The 22,442-nt window shown below is 40.4% G+C and overlaps 1 protein-coding gene across 2 annotated transcripts in view; it reads right to left on the minus strand.

Annotated features, from left to right (window-relative positions):
* Positions 1-22,442, minus strand: part of rgs9a (regulator of G protein signaling 9a) — a 196,320-nt gene that overhangs the window by 80,299 nt on the left and 93,579 nt on the right. For both annotated transcript variants that reach the window (XM_039739815.1, XM_039739816.1), the window contains exons 5-8: positions 19,579-19,630; positions 18,863-18,921; positions 16,493-16,569; positions 7,669-7,750 (exon numbers count right to left, since the gene is read on the minus strand). In XM_039739815.1, the coding sequence (XP_039595749.1) occupies positions 7,669-7,750; positions 16,493-16,569; positions 18,863-18,921; positions 19,579-19,630 (270 nt within the window). The remainder of the gene's footprint in view (positions 1-7,668; positions 7,751-16,492; positions 16,570-18,862; positions 18,922-19,578; positions 19,631-22,442) is intronic.

Raw genomic sequence — 22,442 nt, forward strand, 5'->3', positions numbered from 1 at the left:
TGTTCTGTGATTTTTCTGATGGATAATCATTGTGGTGGATTGCTGGCATTTCACTCCGGCCCTCAACCCCAGGCCGCCAGGTAGAGCTCTCCCGACAGCATGATCATGCCCCGAGTTCCAGCAGGGCATCATGGACTATGTAGTGTTTGTACACAGCCCTGCTGGATACCTTGGGGGCCACCAGGCGTCGCTGTAGGGGGGCTCGTAGGCTCTTATGTGCCCAATAACCCGGGAGTGCGCCACGGTCACGTGACAGGAAGAAACGCGCGTGCTCCGGGTTGAAGAAAAGGACTATTTACCCTGACCCGGAAGGAATAAGGACTTGTGGACTGTTGGGCAGGAACACCTCCGGGTCAGGGAATATAAAAGGACTGTGGGAGCTCCCAGACAATGAGCTGAGTTGGGAGGCAGGGTGGCTAAGCGTCTGGGAGTGGAGGATTGTTATTAATTATTGTATTGTTTATTGAGAATTGTGGAGAGGAGCGTGCTTTGTGCACTTTATTATTATAATAAATATCATCTTTGGACTTTTACCTGGTGTCTGACGTATAGTCTGAGGGTACAAGGGTGCGAGAAGCATCTTATTCTATTACATCATAAAGAACAGCAAGTCTGCGTTAAGTTTTGTTTTCTCTTAGGGAAAACAGCGGCTGAAACTGTAGTGATGCTTGAAACTGCTTTTAAAGAGGAAGCTTTAAGTAAAACACAAGTCTACGAGTGGTTTTCACATTTAAAACGAGGGGAAATGTCACTGGAAGACCAATCAAGATCTGGCCAACGTTTCACAATTAGGAACGACGAAAATCTTGAAAAAGTTAACCATGCAATTTACAGAGATCATCATCGGACTATTAAAGAGATTTCTGAATTGACTTGTGTGTTTTGGAGTTCTTGCCAACTTCCCTACTCGCCGATCTTACTCCGTGTGACTTTTTCTTGTTCCCGTACATGAAAAAGAACTTAAAAGGAAAGCGTTTTTGTACCGCGGAGGAAGTCAAACAAAAATTGCTCCAGGCTTTGGACAACGTTTCTCTTCGGCAATGCCAAAAATGTTACTACCAGTCGGAAAACCGTTGGGACAAGTGCATTCATTCACATGGAGAGTACTTTGAAGGAGTCAAAAGTTTCAGTAAGTAAAAAATATTAAAAGAAATTTTTGGTACCCCGTCATATTTCAGTTTAGAATTACATTTCCAATTCACAAATGTGTGCAGAAAGTGAAGGGTCTGATGATGTTCTAAACCCACTTTATATGTGTATGTCTTCTGTTAATATTGTACATTGTATTGTATTACTATCACTGTGAGAAGACATGCAGGTACATGACAATAAACTTGAACATGATAGCACTTTCCCTTTCATTTTATTTGGTATGTTCCTCTTTGTTCTATAACTTATCCACCCACGAGCAGATGTAAGAAGCAGCAGCATGCCACAAGATGCCACATTGGATTTCTCACAATACAGCAATGCAGCTATACCCAAATGCGTGCTTGCAGCTTCAAGACCTGTGGCACAGGAAGGTCAGGCACATCCTTTAAGAGGAATTTCCATCCATCCATTTTTCAACCCGCTGAATCCGAACACAGGGTCACGGGGGTCTGCTGGAGCCAATCCCAGCCAACACAGGGCACAAGGTCAGGAACCCAATCCAGGGCAGGGTGCCAACCCACCGCAGGACACACACAAACACACCCACACCCCAAGCACACACTAGGGCCAATTTAGAATCGCCAATCCGCCTAACCTGCATGTCTTTGGACTGTGGGAGGAAACCGGAGCACCCGGAGAAAACCCACGCAGACACGGGGAGAACATGCAAACTCCACGCAGGGAGGACCTGGGAAGCAAACCCGGGTCTCCTAAATGCGAGGCAGCAGCGCTACCAGTGCACTACCGTGCCGCCCTTTAAGAGGAATTTCTATAACATTTTCTGGTTTATTAAATTGCCATTCTGGATCAGAAGATCAATGCCTGCATGTGTAGTGATACTAATCATTCTCCTGAGGTGTACCAAATTGTCTTTAAAGGAAATGGATGTGCAGACTTATTTCTTTTCAGAAATTGTTTAAATTACTTATTCAGGACTGATAGCATAGCCAATGTGGCATGATAGCTTGATGAGCAGATATGGTTTCCTTTCATCTCTGTGGTGACAGTAAGGAGTAAAAGATGATAAATGAATTCCTGTGTGCCCCAAATGAGGACACTTTATAGAGAACAGAGATAAGGTGTCTCCAGCATCAACATGAGTTGCTTGGCTTTTCTCTGACATTCATTACGGGTCCAACTGCACAGCCATGATAAGATTCAGTTACAAATGCTTTGAAGAATGTGTATTGTGTAAGACGGGGAGACAAAATACCCACAAACATAACCTTTACTAGCATCCTGGGCCTGTTTTCACAGAGTTGCCTATCCCTAAACCTTTTTACCAATACTAGATCCCCATTTGTGCGTATCTAATTTTTACAATTGATAACAGCTAAGTTGTATTAAGAATAGGTGAACAGGTGTTGGGTAGAATGACAGGAAGGATTTCCGCTGGGGACAAAGAGAGGGTGGTGGAACAGAGAGGTGTAATATGAGATAAAGGCTAAGAAGGATTCAAAGAATAAATGATATCAATTAGAGAAGAAGGATGACCGAGAAATCTGTAGGCAGACAAACATGGAGGCAAAGAGAGCAGTGGAATGAGTAAAGGCACAGGCTTTGGAGAAAGTGTATGAAATATTGGAGGCAAAAGAGGGAGACAAGAGGATTTTTAGAATAGCAAAGGCTATGAACAGGGCTGAAAAGGATTTTAGTCAGATAAAGCATAAGAAAGTTGTGTGGTCTTGTGTACCATGACAGGAGTGAGAATAGATGAAAGAGAGAATTTGAAAAGCTGTTGAATGAAGAAAATCCAAAGGAAGTATGTGGGGATGGAGTCCTAAATGTAGTACCAAGAATAAGGTGGGAGGAGGAAAAAGAGGCACTGAAAAGAATGAAAAATGGAAAGGCAGCAGGACCAAATGAAATAACAGCAGAAGTGTGGAAGAGTATAGGAGAACAAGGAGTAGATGTGAGGTGGGATCTCATGCAGAAGATCTATGAACAGGAGAAAATACCAGAGGACTGGAGGAACATTGTGATTGTATCCATTTATAAGGAAAAGGGTGATAGTCAGGACTGTGGAAACTCTAGAGGGATAAAGCGGATGTTGCACACAATGAAATTTTGGGAAAGGGTTATAGAGAGAAGGCTTAAGGAAGAGACCACCATAAGCGAAGAGCAGTTTGGTTTTATGCCAGGAAGAAGAATAACTGATGCAGTCTTTGCATTGAGAGAGCTCATGGAGAAGCATTGAGAAAAACAGAAGGGACTGCATGTGGTTTATTGATTTGGAGAAGGCTTATGATAGAGTGCTATGTCAAGAGATCTGGAAGTGGATGGGAGAGAAAGGAGTAGCAGAGAAGTATGTGAAGATCATCCAGGGTATGTGTGAGGGAGTGAGGACTTGCATTAAAGCAGTATTGGGATCACAGACAAGATCCCAGTTAGAGTAGGTCTGAACCAGGAATCTTCTTTAAGTTCTAACCTCTTTGATCTGGTGCTGGATGTGTTGAGCCATGGGATAAAAGACTAATCTCCATGATGCGAGCTTCTTTCTGATGACATTATGTTGTGTAGCAAGAAAAAGAAAAGGAAGTAGAGAGGAAATTAGAAGAATGGAGAAGGGCTTTGGAAGACAGAGGATTGAAGATACAATAAACAGGAAGAAAATAGAATATCTGAGGTTGAATGATGAGAGTTGAAAAGAGTGGATAACTTTAAATATCTAGGATCATTAGTAGTCCATGATGGAAAACTAGATGCAGAGATTACCCATAGAGCGGTGTGCGGTTGGAACAATTGGAAGAAGGTATCAGGAGCATTGCGTGATCAAAGAATTAAGGTGAAGGTTAAAGGTAAGGTGTTTAAGACAGCAGTAAGACCAGCAATGATGTATGGAGCTGAAACATGGGCAGGAGAAGAAGTTGGTAGAAATGAGAATGCTGAGATGGATGTGTGGAGTTACAAAGAAAGACAGGATAAGAAATGAGACAATCAGAGGTACAACAAAAGTGGGAGAGATATCTACGAAACAACAGGGAATTAGGTTGAAGTGAAATGGACATGTGATGAGTAGAAACAATGAATATGTGGGCAAAAGAGGGACGGGAATGGAAGAACAGGGGAACAGAAAGTTGAGGGAGGCCAAAATGGTGGTAGATGGATAAAGTAAAATAAGATTTGAAGAAAAGGGCTTGACTGGGGAGGATGTGCAGAAGATATTGCTAATTTCATTCATTCAGTTCAAACATACAGATGTTATATTGTTGCATATATGTTGCGTTTAGATAGATAGATAGATAGATAGATAGATAGATAGATAGATAGATAGATAGATAGATAGATAGATAGATAGATAGATAGATAGATAGATAGATAGATAGATAGATAGATAGATAGATAGATACTTTATTAATCCCAAGGGGAAACTCTGTGGAAACGGCCAGGTAGGGACAATTCAGAGTAAAGAATACTGACTGATTTACGTGAGCTGTGACATAACATTGACCTTTCACCTTATTCAACAATGTTAAATAAAAATAACAAACAGAGGCCTTGTGTATAAAACGTTCTTATGCTCGGAAACACATGTAAGTACAAAAGTCGGAGTTTATAAAACAAAAACTTGGTGTGAAAATTGGCTTAACCTTTTTGCAAATTTTGACCATCCATAAGTCCTACACAGACTTTTTTGGTGTTGGCATTTTACTGACTCCAGATGGAGCAGAAAATCTCGTTTGATTACGTATTTCACTTACGCATCAGTTATATCCCAATGTTCTCGAACTGATTACACTACAAGTCAAAAGTTTGGAGATGCCCAAAATGTTCATGTTTTTGTTAGAAATTGACACCTTTTTTATCAAGATGCCATTCAACAGATTTAAAAATTCATCCAAGACATTACTAGTGTTACTATTGGCTGTTATTTATTGAAATGACTGATTTTTAATTTATTACTCATATCCTGAGGGCAAAGCCCCATTTTTAGCAGCCATTCTTTCAGCACCACTACTTTAGCTTATCATTAATTAGTCATGTTTAAATGCTACTTGGTTATTAGAGAAACCTTCATAATTGCATTAGCACCACTTAAACCTGTTATTCTCTGCACTTGCATTGCAAGGTACTGGCATTACTTAAGGTCAGTTTTGGGTTCAGAAATGGGCAAAATAAAACAACAGCTTTCTTTAAAATCAAAAAGTCAGTCTGTTTTTTTTTTTGTGCGGACTGAAGGTTATTCCATATGAAAGATTGCCAAGAAACTGAAGATGTCATACAAAGGTATTGTAGATGCCACATGGGCTGGACGGGCATCCCGGCCGGGAGAGGGGATGGTTCCTTGCCTGGACAGGAGACTCCTAATGGATAGATAAGCATTCAGGCTGGAGAGAGGAAAGGGAGCAGACCTGGAAGGGATGGACAGACAGTCCATTGAAAGAAAAATATATCACTGGGGTTTTTTACACCCCTAGCACGCTAAAGGGCATGCAGGGAGATGTAGTCTTGGCAGAGCAGCCCTGCTGGCGTCACTGGGTGCCCCAAGAGGGCACTGCAGGGAGACAAGCTCCTTGCTGTGATGGACTTCCGTATGACAAGGAAGTGCTTCCATCGGGCAATGGCCCTGGAAACGGAGGTACTCCCAGCTCCTTAATAAAAGGGACCGCACTCCCTTGGCCAGGCAAGTAGGAGTTGGGAGAAAGAAGGGCAACACTCGACTGGAAGAGTGCAGTGGTAAGAGTTGGAAGGAGACGGATTTTGCAGATATTGGAGAGATAAACTTGTGTTTATGTGTTATTGCAACTGTGGAAAAGATATTGGTGAATAAACCAAGCTTTATTTGAACCCGGGACTGTGTTTGTGTATTCGTGTCAGGGTTTGGGCTCGCTGACACCCTGGTTTCCATTACAATATCCACTACTATCTTGAGGGAAAACAGCAAGCTGGATCTAACAAGGACAGAAGACGAGACAGGACCAGGATGTACAACTGCATAAGAGGACAAGAACATTAGAGTGTGTGGTGTGAGAAACAAACCCCTTACAAATCCTCAGCTCACTTCTTCCTTAAATATGCACTAAATACCAGTGTCATCTACAAAAGAGAAAAAAAACGACTCCAAGATGTAGGCCTTACAGACAGAATAAAAAAAAAGTAATATCTGAAAATAAAAAAGAAAAAGTTAAAATGGGAGAAAGAATGCAGACATTGGACAGATGATGACTGGAAAAGCATAATATGGTTAGCTTCCCAGAATCGTCTTTCTCTGTTGCAGCCTGAAACCTGAATTAGCCAATTAGTTTGTGATGTAACAGTGAATTTCCATCTCAATCAATAATGTAAAACTAAAAATAACAAACTCATCCAGAAATGCCATTTTTGTGCACAAACTGTACGTAATACATTGTCAGTGTGCTTAGTATGCCTTTTAATTTCACAGAAAAACTCTGTCTTATCTTTAATATACTTTGTTAATCCTTGAGAGGAAGTTGTCTTTTCACATAACCTTTGAGGGTCAGAGCACAGGGTCAACTATTGTACAGCACCCCTGGAGCAATTTTCCGCATTTTTTTCAAGGCTCAACAGAGTGGGATCTCTTCTGGCAGTAATAGGATTTGAACCAGCAACCTTCCAGATACCAGCGCAGACCCTTAAGACACACGGCCATCACTCCACCTCTTGCTTTTTATGCAAACCAATAGTAACCTCTCATTTCTCCAAAACCACAGAGCAGAAATTCACGTGAAGAGAATGAGGTTGGAGGGTGAAACATCACAAATGGTAACTCTGAGCACCCCCTTGGGTTCATAATAGCATTTATGGAGCTTTAGACCTGCATCTGCTGTTAGAATGGCAAGTTGTTATCTGTACTATCAGTAGCACCAAGACATGTATAAATTGATTTCAAAAACAACAAAAAATGAGAAGACAGAGATAATAATAATAATAATAATAATAATAATAATAATAATAATAATAATAATAATAATAATAATAATAATTCATTTTATTAATATAGTGCTTTTCTCACTTCTCAAAGCTCTTAGAGTGAGGGGAGCCACTTCAACCATCACCATTGTTGCGCCAGTACGCTCACCACACATGAGCTATTAGGTGAGGAAGTGGTGAGAAAGTGTTAGCCAATTAGAGACAGGGGATGATTAGGAGGCCAGAATGACCAAGCCATGGAGGGCAGTTTAGCCTGGACATTGGGATACACTCTACTCTTTTCAAAAGATGCCCAGGGATTTTTAATGACCACAGAGAATCTCATCCATAGGATGGTGCCATTTTTACAGCCCAGTGTCCCCATCACCGCACTGGGGCATTGGGATTCACATTCAGACCACAGGGTAAGCGCCCCCTGCTGGCCTCACCAACACCTCTTTCAATAGCAACCTGAACTTTTCCTAAATGGCATCCCATTCAAGTAATGGCTGGGCCCGAACATGCTTAGCTTTAGGTAGATGACCTGTTCTGAAGCGCTTGTTAAATCCCAATTTACAACAAAATGAACAAAACCAAAAAATAAAATTCTTTTGAGATAGAATTCAGTTCTTGGAAGTTACTTACTGGTGGTCTATGCACTAACCAATATGCCCTTTCTTGGCACTCAAACACAAATCGGTCACCCTTCTTGCGTTCTTTTCCTGCCCTGGAATGAAGAGTAGGAAATGGTTATTATCGTCATTTTCAGTAATGCAGACAATCTTCTGGATTCTAAGCATTAGAATATTAAATACCTACTTACTGCAGTAAGAATAAAAAAATGAAAGGAAAAATCAAAGAGGGCAATTGCAATGGTGATTTTACAGCAGGACTCCATTATGCCTTGATCTCTTGCACAGCCAGATCTTACCTGCTTGATAAATGACTTTGGCAAATGCTCTGCAAAAGGCAGTTATTTACATGGCAATTCTTGATGCTGATGTATATTCCGTGGGTATTTTTTCGCACATTTTGTACATAATTTTGAGCACAGAAATTTAGCTTTAAGCACAGCAAAGGAAATGAGTGACATGGGAACTTGGGAGCTTTAGTTTGAGAAGTTGTTTGGAATAAAAGTTTACACATTAGGTAAATGTCTCTTTACTTGCCAGGTTCTGAAAAATAAATGTTTAAGGTGTTTTGTATCATTTAAAGTAATTTACATTGGAGATACTCTGTAAGGTACTATATAAGATAACTAGCAAAATACCTGCGCTTCACACTAGAGAAGTAGTGTGTTAAAGAAGTTATGAAAAAGAAAAGGAAGCATTTTAAAAATAATGTAATATGATTGTCAATGTAATTGTTGTAGGCTTATTTTAGTATTGAGAATGAATTTGATGATTGTAAAGAGTTTAATTTATGATTGTAAATGTTGTGTATGAGAAATGCACATTTTTAGGATGTAATGACCTCTTTGTAAACGACGTTTGTAGTTCTGCTCTCGGGCTGTAAAATGACCAAGCTGTCTGCTGAGCTTACTCTTGAGCATGCAACGTACAGTTGGCCATGTGAGAAGCAATCTTGTGTCAAGTCAATGGCTGTTATGGTGTATACAATCTGTACATTTTGGTTTCCATTATATTTTGTTCAAGACAAGACAACAGATGAACTAAGACAAATTAAAGCAGTTTTTCTTCCCTTACACCTTACTTTTATAACACTTGTTCATAGCTTAGTGCTAATTTGGTTTACAGCCTGGGAAAGGATGCTGATCTGATACCTCAGGCTATTGATTACTTTATGGATGGACATCTGGAACAACAGTTTGGTTTACAGCCTGGGACAGGAAGAACTACTGACACCTCAGAGTACATCAAAGGTTTTGTTCTTTGGGAAAACGCACAGTGAATTAATTCATCGATCATTTGGACAGCCAGCCAATCAGGTGCATGTGTTGTGAAACCAAGGCTTGACATTTCATAATAAATATGCCTTGGTTTGAGACAGAAGAGTAGAGAAGAAAAGAAGAAGAAGGAGAAGAAGAAGAGGAACGGACGAAGACGGCACTGGTCGTCAGAAAGTCATCATGAACATCGATTGCTAAATCAAACGCCTCCCTGGGACAGTCATCCTTGTCATCTGTAACTTTTTCGTAAGCTTTTTCTAAAGACTATATATATTCAGACTTTCCTATCAGTACCTATTTTCTAGTATTCTTTGTTCCAGTGGTATTATTATTATTATTCTTGTAATAAATACCATGCTGCTTTTAACTTTCTATGCTTTGTCTTAATGTCTTGAGTGATTGAAGTAATAAGTTAGATTTCTTTGAGCACCTGGTGACAGACGGATTTTTGCCATTATTTCTGTGCTGCGGGGTTTATGAGGCTGAGAGTGAGGGCGCCACTCAAAAGTTAGGGACAATACGATAAAGAAGGTTTTCTTGGCTGATAAATGGCCTATAGTCAAGAGTGCTGAGTCTTTGTATGTTTAAACGTATTCTTGTAGACCAAAAGTAATATTTGAGATCTGAGATATCACTAAAACATCGTATGTTGTTTGTGCCGAAAATAAGTAAGTCTCTTGAAGTGATGAATGACAGGCTGTTATTCCTATAGCACTTGTGTGGTTTAAAGTGCTAAGGGTTAATCAGCGTGTGTGTGTCATTCATGGGGCACTGTTGTGGTTAGGGTCTGTGTGTGTGTGTTTTTCTATGTGTGTGTGTGTTCATCTTAAAGTGCAACAGTAGACCAACCCGATAACGAACTTGACGAGAACATTTACTCTTGAGAAAACAGGTAAAGGGTAAGTAGAGGGAAACACTACGATAATACAATGGCGACCTTTTTTTAGAGTCTGGCCCTGTGACTTATTTATTGTCACAGCGAAGCAGACTCTTACTGGAAATTGGAGGCGTTTGAATTTGAATAGGAGGTCAGAGGGTATGAGAGGGATGTGAGGTATAAATACAGTCTCCCCTGAGCCAGTTCCAGTGAAAACAGTTGCCTCAATGAGGTTCTTGTGCAGAGATTTGATCTGAAGCCTGGTGCAATTACAAAGTTTTGATGGTTGTAAGTAGTAACATAATTGGTGTGCCGACCTTCAAAAGCAGAGTATGCGGAGGATTAAGAGTGTGACCTAAATGAACCTAAATGAAAAGGCAGGAGTCACCAGCAGGAAGACATGAAGGAAGGCAAACAATAACAGGCTTGAAGCGGAGGAGTAAAGAAGAAGGGAGCAGTAAGAACGATGAACAGCTGAGGAAAGTAAGGAAGCGGGTGAGGAGGCACATGAGCGCGGGATGTTGTTAATTTATATAGGCAGGGAGCCAACCACGTGTTAGGTGCGCAGACAGCAGCCATGCGGAAAAAGGAAGGGGGACCGGGGGCGGCCCTTGTGCGTCTCTGCCGTGAAATAAATCATCTGTTAACGGAAATAAGGAATGAAACTGCCAAACGGATAGGTCAGTTCCGAAAGTTCATTACAGCATTATGGTGAGAACCGCCAAAAAGAAAACGTTATTTTAGAAAGTTTGTTACGGGGCACGCCGAGAAATGAAACATATTTAACGTTTGTAAGTACAGTATAAAGGATGAGCATGGGAAATTCGGGCTTCCTACGTAAATTGGAAGTCGCAGAAATAGTGAGGAGGGGTTTCCCCTATCTATATATATAGTTTAGGGGGTACACCCGTTCCCCTACCTTGGGTGTTGCAATAGGACATGAAACATACCCAACTTTTGTAAGTACAATACAATACAAAACAATTTATTTTTGTATACCCGAAAATCACACAAGAAGTGCCGCAATGGGCTTTAACAGGCCCTGCCGTTTGAAAGCCCCCCAGCCTTGACTCTCTAAGACACAGATGTCAAACTCCGGGCCTGGAGGGCCGCAGTGACTGCAGGTTTTTCATTCTCACCCTTTTCCTAATCATTGACCAGTTTTCACTGCTAATTAACTTCTTTTCCCTTCAGTTTAATAGCCTTGTTTTTACAGATTCCATCCTCTGAATTGATTCTTTTCATCATTAAATAGTAGCCAAACAGAAATGAGACATGAAATGAACTGACAGATGACCAGGTAAGTTGGGGCTTCAAATTCCAACCAGTTTCAGTCCAATCAGGTTCTTAATAAGAAGCTGATTCTTGCTGTTAATTAAACCCATTATTTCATTCCACAGCTTGTTGCTGCTTTCATTCTGCCACAGCAGACATTTCCAACACTGTTGATTTTCTGTTTTTTCTAAGAACACCAATGTCAAAATGTTTAGGTGACCTGAGAGATCAACCTTACTGAGACCTTCATCTTTCTTTATTTTCATCTATTGTGTGATGGGCACAGGTTAGCTGGTCATGTGGCGGTTTATTTTGTGTCTCATTATTGTTTGGCTGTTAATTAAGGAAAAAAACAATTAAGGAGTCTGAGTCACATCAATTAAAACTAAGGCAAAAGAAGTTAATTAGCAGCCAAAACTGGTCACTAATTAAGAAGATGGTTAGAATGAAAATCCGCACCCACTGTGGCCCTCCAGGACCGGAGTTTGACACCCCTGCTCTAAGAAGACAAGAAAAAACTCCCAAAGAAAAAAAAAAAACCTTTTAGGGAAAAAATGGAAAAAACCTTGGGAAAGGCAGTTCAAAGAGAGACCCCTTTCCAGGTAGGTTGGGCGTGCAGTGGGTGTCAAAAGGAAGAACGTCAATACAATACAATACACAGAACAGAAAAAATACAAAATAGACTATAAAAATAAAAATTTTAGAAGTACGGAGCAGAATTTAACAGGAGATGATATCACATAATAAGATTTGTACTTTGTACATAAGTACACTGCAAGGAACGAGCGTGCAAAATTTCCTCTTCCCACCTATATGGAAAGTGGGAGAATTAGTGATGAGTCAGTGAGGGCTTTGCCTTTTATATATATAGATGTACCTGACTATTAGGCAGCACATTTGGCAGAGTGGTTAATGCTTCTGCCTTAGAGCTACACATCTTAGCATTAAATCTTGGCCTCTGTGAGCTTTGCATCTTCTTCAAACATCTGGAAAGGAAGTTTGAAACTTGAAAGTACCCCATATGATAAGAAGTCATAGTGGAGTCGTCACTATTGACACACACATATGCATCGGAGACGGATTATGAGCTCAAATATAGCTGACCAGGCGGGGGGTGGCGCTGTCCTCTGATGCTTTCTCCTTTCATCTCTCTGCAGTCCTACTAATGATATCACTGCTGGTTTTGATTCCCACAAGATTACTTCCTATTTTTCACTGAGTCCACCATCTTACCTGTGTATATCAGTTCCATTTTAACTCTCGTCTGTAAAGACATTATTCTTTTGTTTTGCTATTTCAAGTGGATGGGGTGGCATAACCAAAACTTTTATGCTCGTCTTTGAATATTACTATACTATCTACATACAGACAGTGTACAGAAGCCATCAAGAACGCTAACAAAATGCTTGGTTATATAGCATGATATGTGAAGTCCAAGTCAAGGGAGCCTATGCTTAAGCTTTAACGCACACTGGTGAGGCCTCATCTAGAGTACTGCGTACAGTTTTGGTCTCTGGACTACAAAAATATGGCCAGAGAGAGCCCAGAGAAAAGCAACCAGGCTGATTCCAGGACTGCAGGGTATAAGTTATGAGGAGAACATTAAACAAACTGAACATTTTCAGTTTAAGCAAATGGTCATTAAGGGTGTAATAGAGCATTTTAGGGGACTGTGGTAGTGAATGAGTTTTTAAATAAAAACGGTGTGCTCAGGCTCTGGGTGGGCAGAGGTGGATGAGTGGCCCCAGGGTGTTGAAAAGGAAATTGGCGAAGACTGTGTTCATGTGCAGATGTGCAATTTACCCATTAGCACTCTGAGGTTCATGATTAAGGCACCCGTACCCACTGAAGTATAAAAAGAGCCTGAGCAGGACAGAGTTGGGGATAAGAGAGAAAGAACGAGAAGAAATAATTTGGGATGGGCCTATATATATTTCACTTCTCAAAGTGGACAGTTCACAGAAAATTTGTCTATTAATTCTTTTTCCTTAAAGCATGGACATCTAAGCCTGTCATGCCTGCCCTGGATGTGACTTAAGTTCACAGCAGGGTACACACATTTTCACATTCACTCACACAAGATTAACTGTATAAAGACTACACAGCCAAACCATCCAAACCAGGTCCATGACAAAGCAAATACGAATACTCCACTGGGATGCCAAGTTGGAACTCAGATGGCAAGAGAAATCCTACATTAACTTGTACTTTTCATACTTAAGTACACCTAATATCAGATACTTTAAAACTTCTTCTTGAATAGTTTGCTCATAGCAAATTTTACCTTGACTTGAGCAACTTTTTAAATGGTTATTCTACTTTTACTGGTGGTTGAGTATTTCATACAACACTAGGTAGGCCCAGGGAGGCATGTAGGGTTTTTGTTTTAGTTGACTTCAGTTTGGATACCAACTGCTTATCATTTATAAATCTCAATAATATTTGTCAGCAAATTCAAAAAGGCATTGGCGGTGTCATGAGTTGGTTTGATTTTTGGTCCTCAAAGGCGGCCAGTGTTTACTTCCGTCGTTAGATTCATTTCTAGCATTGCTAGGGGTGTGGCCTCTAAGGTTGAGGCCCAAGTGTAATCGATGTGATAGGATAAAATGAGTGCAAATGCTTATTCGATCTGCAGATACCAAATCTCTGAGGTATTCAAAGTTTATTTTTGTGCTCATTTCTCGCTCGTACATTCAGCTTTGACCTTCTTGTTTTCTCGACCACGAATATTGTCTCATTTATTGGGCTTCAACTTCGTTTCCCTTTATTTTTGTTTTTTTTTTTTGTTTTTCCCCTGGTTTCTAGTCAAAAGTTCGTTTACAGGATAGGCAGCGTCATAGCGCTGATAGTTAGGGAAATTAGCCTAAATTGCCATTAGTGTCTAAAGAAAATAAATAAAAATTACAGTAATCCCTCGCTATATCGCGCTTCGACTTTCGTGGCTTCACTCTATCGCGGATTTTAAATGTAAGCATATCTAAATATATATCACGGATTTTTCGCTGGTTCGCGGATTTCTGTGGACAATGGGTCTTTTCATTTAAAGTACATGCTTCATCAGTTGGTTTGCCCAGTTGATTTCATACAAGGGACGCTATTGGCGGATGGCTTAGAAGCTACCCAATCAGAGCATGTATTACATATTAACTAAAACTCCTCAATGCTATAAGACATGCATCCCGTGCGGTGCTCGATTGTTTGCTTGTCTCTGCCTCTATCTCACCCTCTCTGACATTCTCTGTGCCTGACGGAGGGGCTGTGAGCAGAGGTGCTGTTTGCACAGAAGCTGTTTGCCTAGTGGATACGGACGCACCTCTAAGAAATGCCGCTTTATCGCGGTGCTTCCAAAAGCACACATTGATTTTTTGATGCTTTGCTTTAATCTCGCTCTCTCTCTCTCTGACGTTCTCTGCGCCTGACGGAGGAGATGTGAGCAGAGGGGCTGTTTGCACAGAGGCTGTTTGCTTAGAAGATACTGACGCTCCTCTAAAAAATGCCGCGGCAAACTTAAAAGCACACGTATTGATTTTTTGCTTTTCTTTGCGAGCCGCGTTCTCTCTCTCTCTGAAATTCTCTGCTCCTGAAGAGAAGATCTATTTGCATTCTTTTAATTGTGAGAAAGAACTGTCATCTCTGTCTTGTCATGGAGCACACTTTAAACTTTTGACTAAAGGGTGTTATTTCATGTCTAGAGGGCTCTAATAATATTAACAGTGTGGGAGAGTTTATAAGGGCTTAAAATATATAAAAATAACTACACAAACATATGGTTTCTACTTCGCGGATTTTCATCTATCGCGGGGGGTTCTGGAACGCAACCCCCGCGATCGAGGAGGGATTACTATATATATATATTTGACAAATTAGCACATGCTATGATTCAGATGGGCTGCAAATATGAATAGTAATTGCAACTTGTCTTTCATGTTGCAGACCACCAGGGGGCACACCAGCCACCCAGACTTCCAACATGACAGACACAGACACTAATGCCATAAAATAGAAGGCTTTTATTCCATGGGAAACGTTTTCCATTCGTTTCCCACTAACACCAATCACAGTACAGCCCAGGAATTCAGCCCACAGCACTACTTCTTCTTCTTCTCTTTCTTTTTCTCTGTCTGCCTTCACTCCTCTTCCTGCAACCTCCCGACCCCGGCTCGTCTCTGTGATGCAACTGGCTCCTTTTTAGGCCGCACCCGGGAGCACTCCAGGTGGCTCATAAGGTCTGAAATTGCTCTCAGGTGTGGTTGAAGCCCAAAGTAGGGCTCTCCAGCTCCCACTGCTCCCCCTGGCGGTATCCACAGAACCCTACTGGGCTGTGTCGGCAAATAGTAATTCCCATACAGCCCTGAGGGAATCCGAGGCACTGTTGCAATCCAAGGGGGCTGCCACGTAGCAGGTCGGGGAAGAGTGTGCCCTTCAAAAGCCATCTCCCCCTGTCCTTCTTTTAAGGAGTTATCCCGGCCGGGTAAAGATGCAGGCCATCCCTCACAATGTCTAGAATCTGTAGTGGTCCTAGCACTCAGACACACAGAGGGGGTTCTTTTCTTCCTGAGCATGCACATTTTCCTTTTTCATTGAGTAAGACGCAGACACCATAGGTGTCAGGAGAGGATGCTAGATCTGTGTCACGAGATTTGCCGACCGAATGTCAGAGATGAGTATGCACAGCCAAAAATGTAATTTGAAAGTTTAATATGCATTATCCAAGTATGTTTTTGGTTGGAAAGGAAAGAATATTTTTAGGTAAAATAAGCTGTGCTACCAGTCAAGGACAAGATGAAATCTAAATAATCAACTTAAACTTCAGCGTTAACATGCACCATGTGTCTCTGTTTAATGCCATTTGGGATAGGATTTGGAAAAGCAGTGTTAATGCTTGCAGAATGTCAAGCTAAAAATGTTTGTGATGCTCCGCCTTTCGGATGACAGAGACGTAACAACCAGACAGACACATAGAGACTTATCCTTTTATTAAGGGGTGTTACTACAAGGACTGTAGATGGCACCCTTCAGAATGCTAAGATCTTTAGATTTCAGAGTGGTAGGACACACTGGATTTGCTGAAAACCCTTTCATTTATAACCCTAAGATGTCAAGTATCATGCTTAGTAAGCAGAGCACATCATCGGCCTGCTCTTCATACACTAAACATCTGGTATACAGCAGTACAGAAAGTCTGGCAACTCTGTGTACAAGCATATTTGCAGAGAAGAGAATGAAGAACACTTGTGCATTCATGTTTTACTTTTCCTTTGGGTTAGAAACAGTTAAAGAGAGCCAGAAGGAGATTACAAATGGCTCCATTAAGATTCACAGAGGAGTCAACCATGGCTAGAAGCTAAAAATAAGCTAAAGCATTAAACCAATCAGAGGGGCAAAGTCAAAGGTGCCTGCAAACCCACCTGTACTGCTCTTTTGCCTGCATAACGATAAAATCCCACTTGTGGTTTATTTTCTTATTCAGCGCATTATAATTTTCCTAAAGGGAAGAAAAATAAAGAGATATTAAAATTCATGGTTCAAAGCAAAGATAGGTCTTGACAGCTTTTGTGAGCAGTGGCTGACTAATGTCAAATGAAACAAAGTGATGTGTGCTGCCAGTGGAATCTGCCCAGAAAGCCAATATTCTTTACAGGCTTTTTGTAGTGAATAAAAAAAAAATGTAAGTAAAAGTAAAAGGAGACTCTGTAACGTCAGTGCCATGCTGTTATGTGTTACCTATAGATGCCCCAAATGGACTGGACTGGCCGCTGGCATGTTAAAGTGTTTACTGTGTGACACACCCAAATCATCTTATTGCTCTGTCTCAGAGTAATAAAATGTGTTTTTCTTTTAAACTGACCAAGACATCGGAGAGAGATTCATAGTCAATAAGACGCTAAGGTCAGAATTAGCAGGAGATAAGAAATAAAACCAAAACTGCTAAGGGAAAATATACTCAGAACTTGAAATGAAAGTCTTTTGCCTTAAATAATCTTCTTGAGAACAACAACTATGATTGTTTCATTTTTGGAGTCCGGCAAATAGAAAGTTCATCATGCTGATCTTAACACCCTTGATATAATGATGTAACACGTCACATACACTCTAGAAAACTACAGCACCTCATTAAAAAAACTGTGGCAAGGGGAAACTGAAAAAATATTGAAATTGATCAAAAAAAAGCTGAAATTGGAAACTGTTACATTTGAATCACCCAAGCTGTAAAACCAATTTAAAAACATAAAAAAGGGGACATGAAACATGAACTGGAAAAAAATACAAATTAGCCAATTCGTAACACTTACAGACCCTAGGAGAGGGGGCTGTCAATTTGAAATTGGCTCAGACACAGCAAGCAGAGAGTTATGGTGCGAGGAAACCTATCAGACGTTAAGATTGGTGGTCCACAGGGATCAATGCTAGGGCTGCTGATTTTTTTAATATATATAAGTGATTTAGAAGTAACGAGCTGGTTAAGTCTGCAGATGATATCAAGCTAGGTGGATTGGTAGATAATTGAGAATCCATTAAATCATAATGGAGGGACTTGGACTGCATGCAGGATTGGGCAGATTTATATCAGATAAAATTGAATGTAGGTAAATGTAAAGCATTACGCGTGGAGTTTGCATGTTCTCCCCATGTCTGTGTGGGTTTCCTCCGGTCACTCCGGTTTCCTCCCACAATCCAAAGACATGCAGGTTAGGTGGATTGGCGATTCTAAAAAAAATTGGCCCTAGTGTGTGCATGGTGTGTGGGTGTGTTTGTGTGTGTCCTGCGGTGGGTTGGCACCCTGCCCAGGATTGCTTCCTGCCTTGTGCCCTGTGTTGGCTGGGATTGGCTCCAGCGGACCCCCGTGACCCTGTATTCGGATTCAGCGGGTTAGAAAATGGATGGATGGATGGATTACACGTGGGAAGTAAAAATGTTAGGTTTGAATACACAATAGGAGGTCTGAAACTTGAAAGTACACCTCATGAGAAGGATTTATGGGCCATAGTGGACTCCACACTATCGACTTCCAGACAGTGTTCAGAAGCTATTAAGAAGGTTGACAGAATGTGACATTATATAGCGCCCTGATGTGTGGAGTACAAGTCCAAGGAGGTTCTGCTCAAGCTTTATAACACACTGATGAGGCCTCATCTTGAGTCCTGGGTGCAGTTTTTATCTCCAGGCTACAAAAAAGGACATAGCAGAGCTAGAAAAGGTCCAGAGAAGAACAACTAGGCTGATTCCAGGGGTTGAATTATGAGGAAAGATTAAAAGAGTCTTTTCAGTTTACACAAAAGAAGATTAAGAGGAGACATGATTGAAGTGTTTAAAATTATGAAAGGAATTAGAACATTGGATCAAGACTGTTATTTAAAATACAAAATTGGAAACTTGTTACAGGTAAATTTTGCACAAACATTAGGAAGTTTTTCTTTACACAGAGGCACATACGCTACCAAGTAGTGTGGTAGACAGTAGGACTTTAGGGGCCTTCAAAACATGACTTGACATTATTTTAGAAGAATTAAGTGGATGAGAACGTCTAGCTTTGTTTGGCTGAATGGCCTGTTCTCATCCAGATTGTTCAAATATTTTGAAAAAATATTCTAATCTTTCTGCTATCTGTGCGTCCTTCAGTTTTCAATGTCCCCTGATTCCTTTCTCAGTCACTGATTTCCCAGCAGCCCAAACACCAACCTGGGCTGGAACCTGTAGGCCTCTGAGCACACGTGAATTTTCTTGTGTCTGACCACCTCTCGTTTTGACAGTTATGAAAGTTGTTTTTTCTTTAATACCTTTTCATAATCTTCCAATATTCCTTTCTTCCGAATGTTTTTCTTTGCCAGGTAAATTGCTGAAAAAGAAAAAAGATTTAAATATGTTTTCCTTAAAGAGGTCAAATCAGAGAAGAAAAGAAGGCTCAAATTATGCAGTATTAACATCTAGGAAGAGGAGTAAATTTGGGAAGCATAGGAGACCAATGGGGAACAGAGAGGGATAACAAAATTAAATCATATGTCCTTAAGCACCTTATGGAGGTGCAAATGTGTATTTTGTGGCATGCATCAATTTTCCTCACCTACTTATTCTATTTCTAGGTTGCTGGAGTCTATCCAAGCAGTGCTGGACTTAATGTCTAGAAAGAACATACATGGATAACTCAGACTTACCAATAAAGATAACATGCACAACATTAGGAGGAAACTACAGTAGTTGGAGAAAATCTGTATGACCATGAAGAGAATGTGTAGACTCTACATGGACATTAAACAGACCCCCAATTTTAATTTTAGTGCCTTTTCGAGCAGCGAAGCAGCAACACCAAAGCCTGTGCCACCATGCCATCTATGGTAAACTTTCACCAGTGATTGTTTTAACTACGTAGACATCAGCTTTCCAATGTCTAAATTCAACTGGCATAACCAATATACTGGTGCCATTGAGGGGAATCACTTTTAGAATTCTTACTCAAGCACTTAAAAGTTTAGGTGTTGTGTTGTTGTGTACTCACCATAGTCTGTCTCTTCAGCTGGCCAGTGTTGTGTTGGCCAAAAGTAAGGAGTCTGTATAGAAAGGAAAATTAAGAGTGGATGAAAAAGTTAACAAGTTGTACAGTCAAAGCTACGCACAGGCTATGTAGTCGAAGGGGAGTGACATTTAAAGCCAGACAGGTCTGTGACAAGGGTGGTGAGGTTCCATTGCCTTCAAAGATTTGACAACAAGACTTCAACAAATGCCAAACAAACATGGTAAGCAACCCAAGGTGTTACTCATATAGTTAGACACTGAGCCTTTATCTCTTTATCATTGTTCTCTTGTCTATATCCAGATGATATTTTGAATTCTTGTGTATATTTGTGGAAAAATAAAGAGCATTCTATCTATCTATCTATCTATCTATCTATCTATCTATCTATCTATCTATCATCTATCTATCTATCTATCTCAACATCAGCAAGATTAAAGAGTTGGTGGTCGATGTCAGTCACCATTCATAGGGAGGACATGGAAGTGGTGCAGAGCTACAGATATCTGGGGGTTCACATAAACAAAAAACTGGACTGGTCTGACAACACAGCGTTGGTGTACAAGAAGGGCCAGAGAAGACTGTACTTGCTAAGGAGACTCAGGTCTTTTGATGTTTGTAGCAAGCTGCTGGAAATGTTCTACCAGTCCATAGTAATCAGTGTGGTACTGTATGATGTGGTCTCTTGGGGAAGTAACTTCAGTTTGAAAGAAGCACAATACCTGAACAAACGTATCAGGTAAGCCTGCTCTATCACAGGGTTAACCACTAGAAGCTGTTGAGGAAAAGAGTATGGGGGCAAAATTGGATACCATTATTAAAAATCCCCTCCATCCCCTCCAGGAGTACTTTTAGCCATAGACTCATTCTACTCATTCTAGTGCTAAGAATCACTTCTGCAGAATGCAATGCTTCCTGATGTACTCATTAAGTCCATTTTGAAATATCTGCATAATATGCAGTTATTTATTTCAATGTATTTATTTATCAATTGATTGATTGATTGTGTGCATAATTTCTCCTGTGAATATGTATCTTTGTTTTTTATGTTTCTGCTGCTGTATGCATCCGAATTTCCCCATGGGATTAATAAAGTCTGTCGGTCTGTCTGTCTTCCAGGATAGACGACTCACTTTCCTTTTACTTTCTTTCCACCTCTCAATTGTACTCCTAAATGTCAATATGCCCCTGAGGCAAATTAACCTTTCAAAAGGGCTATGGTCAGTTGAACTGACCAGATGTTCATTTAACCATCCATTCTTTTTCAGATCAATTTTCATACCCACTTCAGTGTCACAGTGCCAGGGTTTTATCATAACACCACAGACTGCAAAGCAACTGCCACCATCTATCAAAGGAACACTGACTCACACGACTAGTTTAGAGATACCAATTAACTTAAGCTGCATGAATTTTATGAATTGAGAAGCAAAAAAAACATTGAGAATCATCCACACAGGCACAGTGAGAATATGTAGTGAACACCGCAAAAAAGTCTTTTATACATTCAATGTAATAGTTTACATATACTGTAAAAATTACACGCTCATTGGGTCACAGTGATTCAGCAGAGGAGATTAAAACTGCCATCCTGGAGTTTAAAATGCTTAGGCACAACCTTATTTCTGGGGTCTTGAGTTCCTAATCCTGTAGTGCACCTGGTAGGCTGATCTTCAGTTGTTGATATACTGCACATCATGACCTGTAAACTTAAATGTCCTCTTTAAGCTGCCGACTAGTGGATTGGAAACTACACAGGTGACTGTTTAGCCCATGAAAATTGATATATCTGCTTAGGTATGGACAGGAAAAACAATCAAAAATGTGTCCGTCCTGATTATGAGTTGTGTTTATAGCATGCCTCTATACCAGGGGTGGGCAAAGTCAGTCCTGGAGGGCCACAGTGGTTGCAGGTTTTTGTTCCAACCCAGTTGCTTAATTATTAATTATTAATTTAATTAAACCAAATAGTGCATGATAAATACACACTGGTGTAAAATACAAACAAGCTAAATTGAGGGCTGCTGGTTTCTTTTGTCATTTGAATCTTATTGCTAATGAGGAGCAATTCAAAATCGAGGATACGGCTATTTAAGCCTAAAATAAGCAATAAAGGTTCAAAATCCTAATGAGTGGCACAATTAAAATGAAGCAGAAATGTCACTTGAGCAATAAGGGCTTCTTATTAGGCAATTGGGTTGGAACAAAAACCTGCAGCCACTGCGGCCCTCCAGGAATGACTTTGCCCACCCCTGCTCTATACTATATGAATATTAACCTAATGATCACATTCAAGTTGGGTGAATGTCAGATATATACAAGTGGGCATGTAAATATTATTAAATATAAAGTCCTGTGCTAAATGTTTAGGCACTTTAGATAGATCACAAAAATATTTGTTTTAAATGGGTTATTTAATGGCCTTCTGTGTTCATGTGTAAATAGAAGAATGTATTTTACAGACATTCCTTATTCTAAAGCAATACAATAATATATCTGAATGTCCTTAAAGAATGTCCTCTTATATATATATATATACATACATGCATACACAGAGAGATTCACTTGAAAGAGGCCCCAATTATTCTGTAATAACAAAGCAATCTGTACGAAATAACATGCAATGTGCTCATCAGCATATGGAGCTTTGAACAAGCTAGGATGCCCCTGCGTTGGAGTGATGAGGTAGGCACCAGACAGCCATCACAATGTTTAACCTCTGTTTGCAACTTCTGGGTGCATACTGCCCATACCACTTCACTCAGTCACTCAACTTCTCATCAGGATGGTGGTGTACAGCATTGAGCAGTGCATCTTCATGGTGCGAACCTATTGGGTCACCAATTCGT

The sequence above is a fragment of the Polypterus senegalus genome, chromosome 17, assembly GCF_016835505.1.
Source record: "Polypterus senegalus isolate Bchr_013 chromosome 17, ASM1683550v1, whole genome shotgun sequence".
Taxonomy (NCBI): Eukaryota; Metazoa; Chordata; class Cladistia; order Polypteriformes; family Polypteridae; genus Polypterus; species Polypterus senegalus.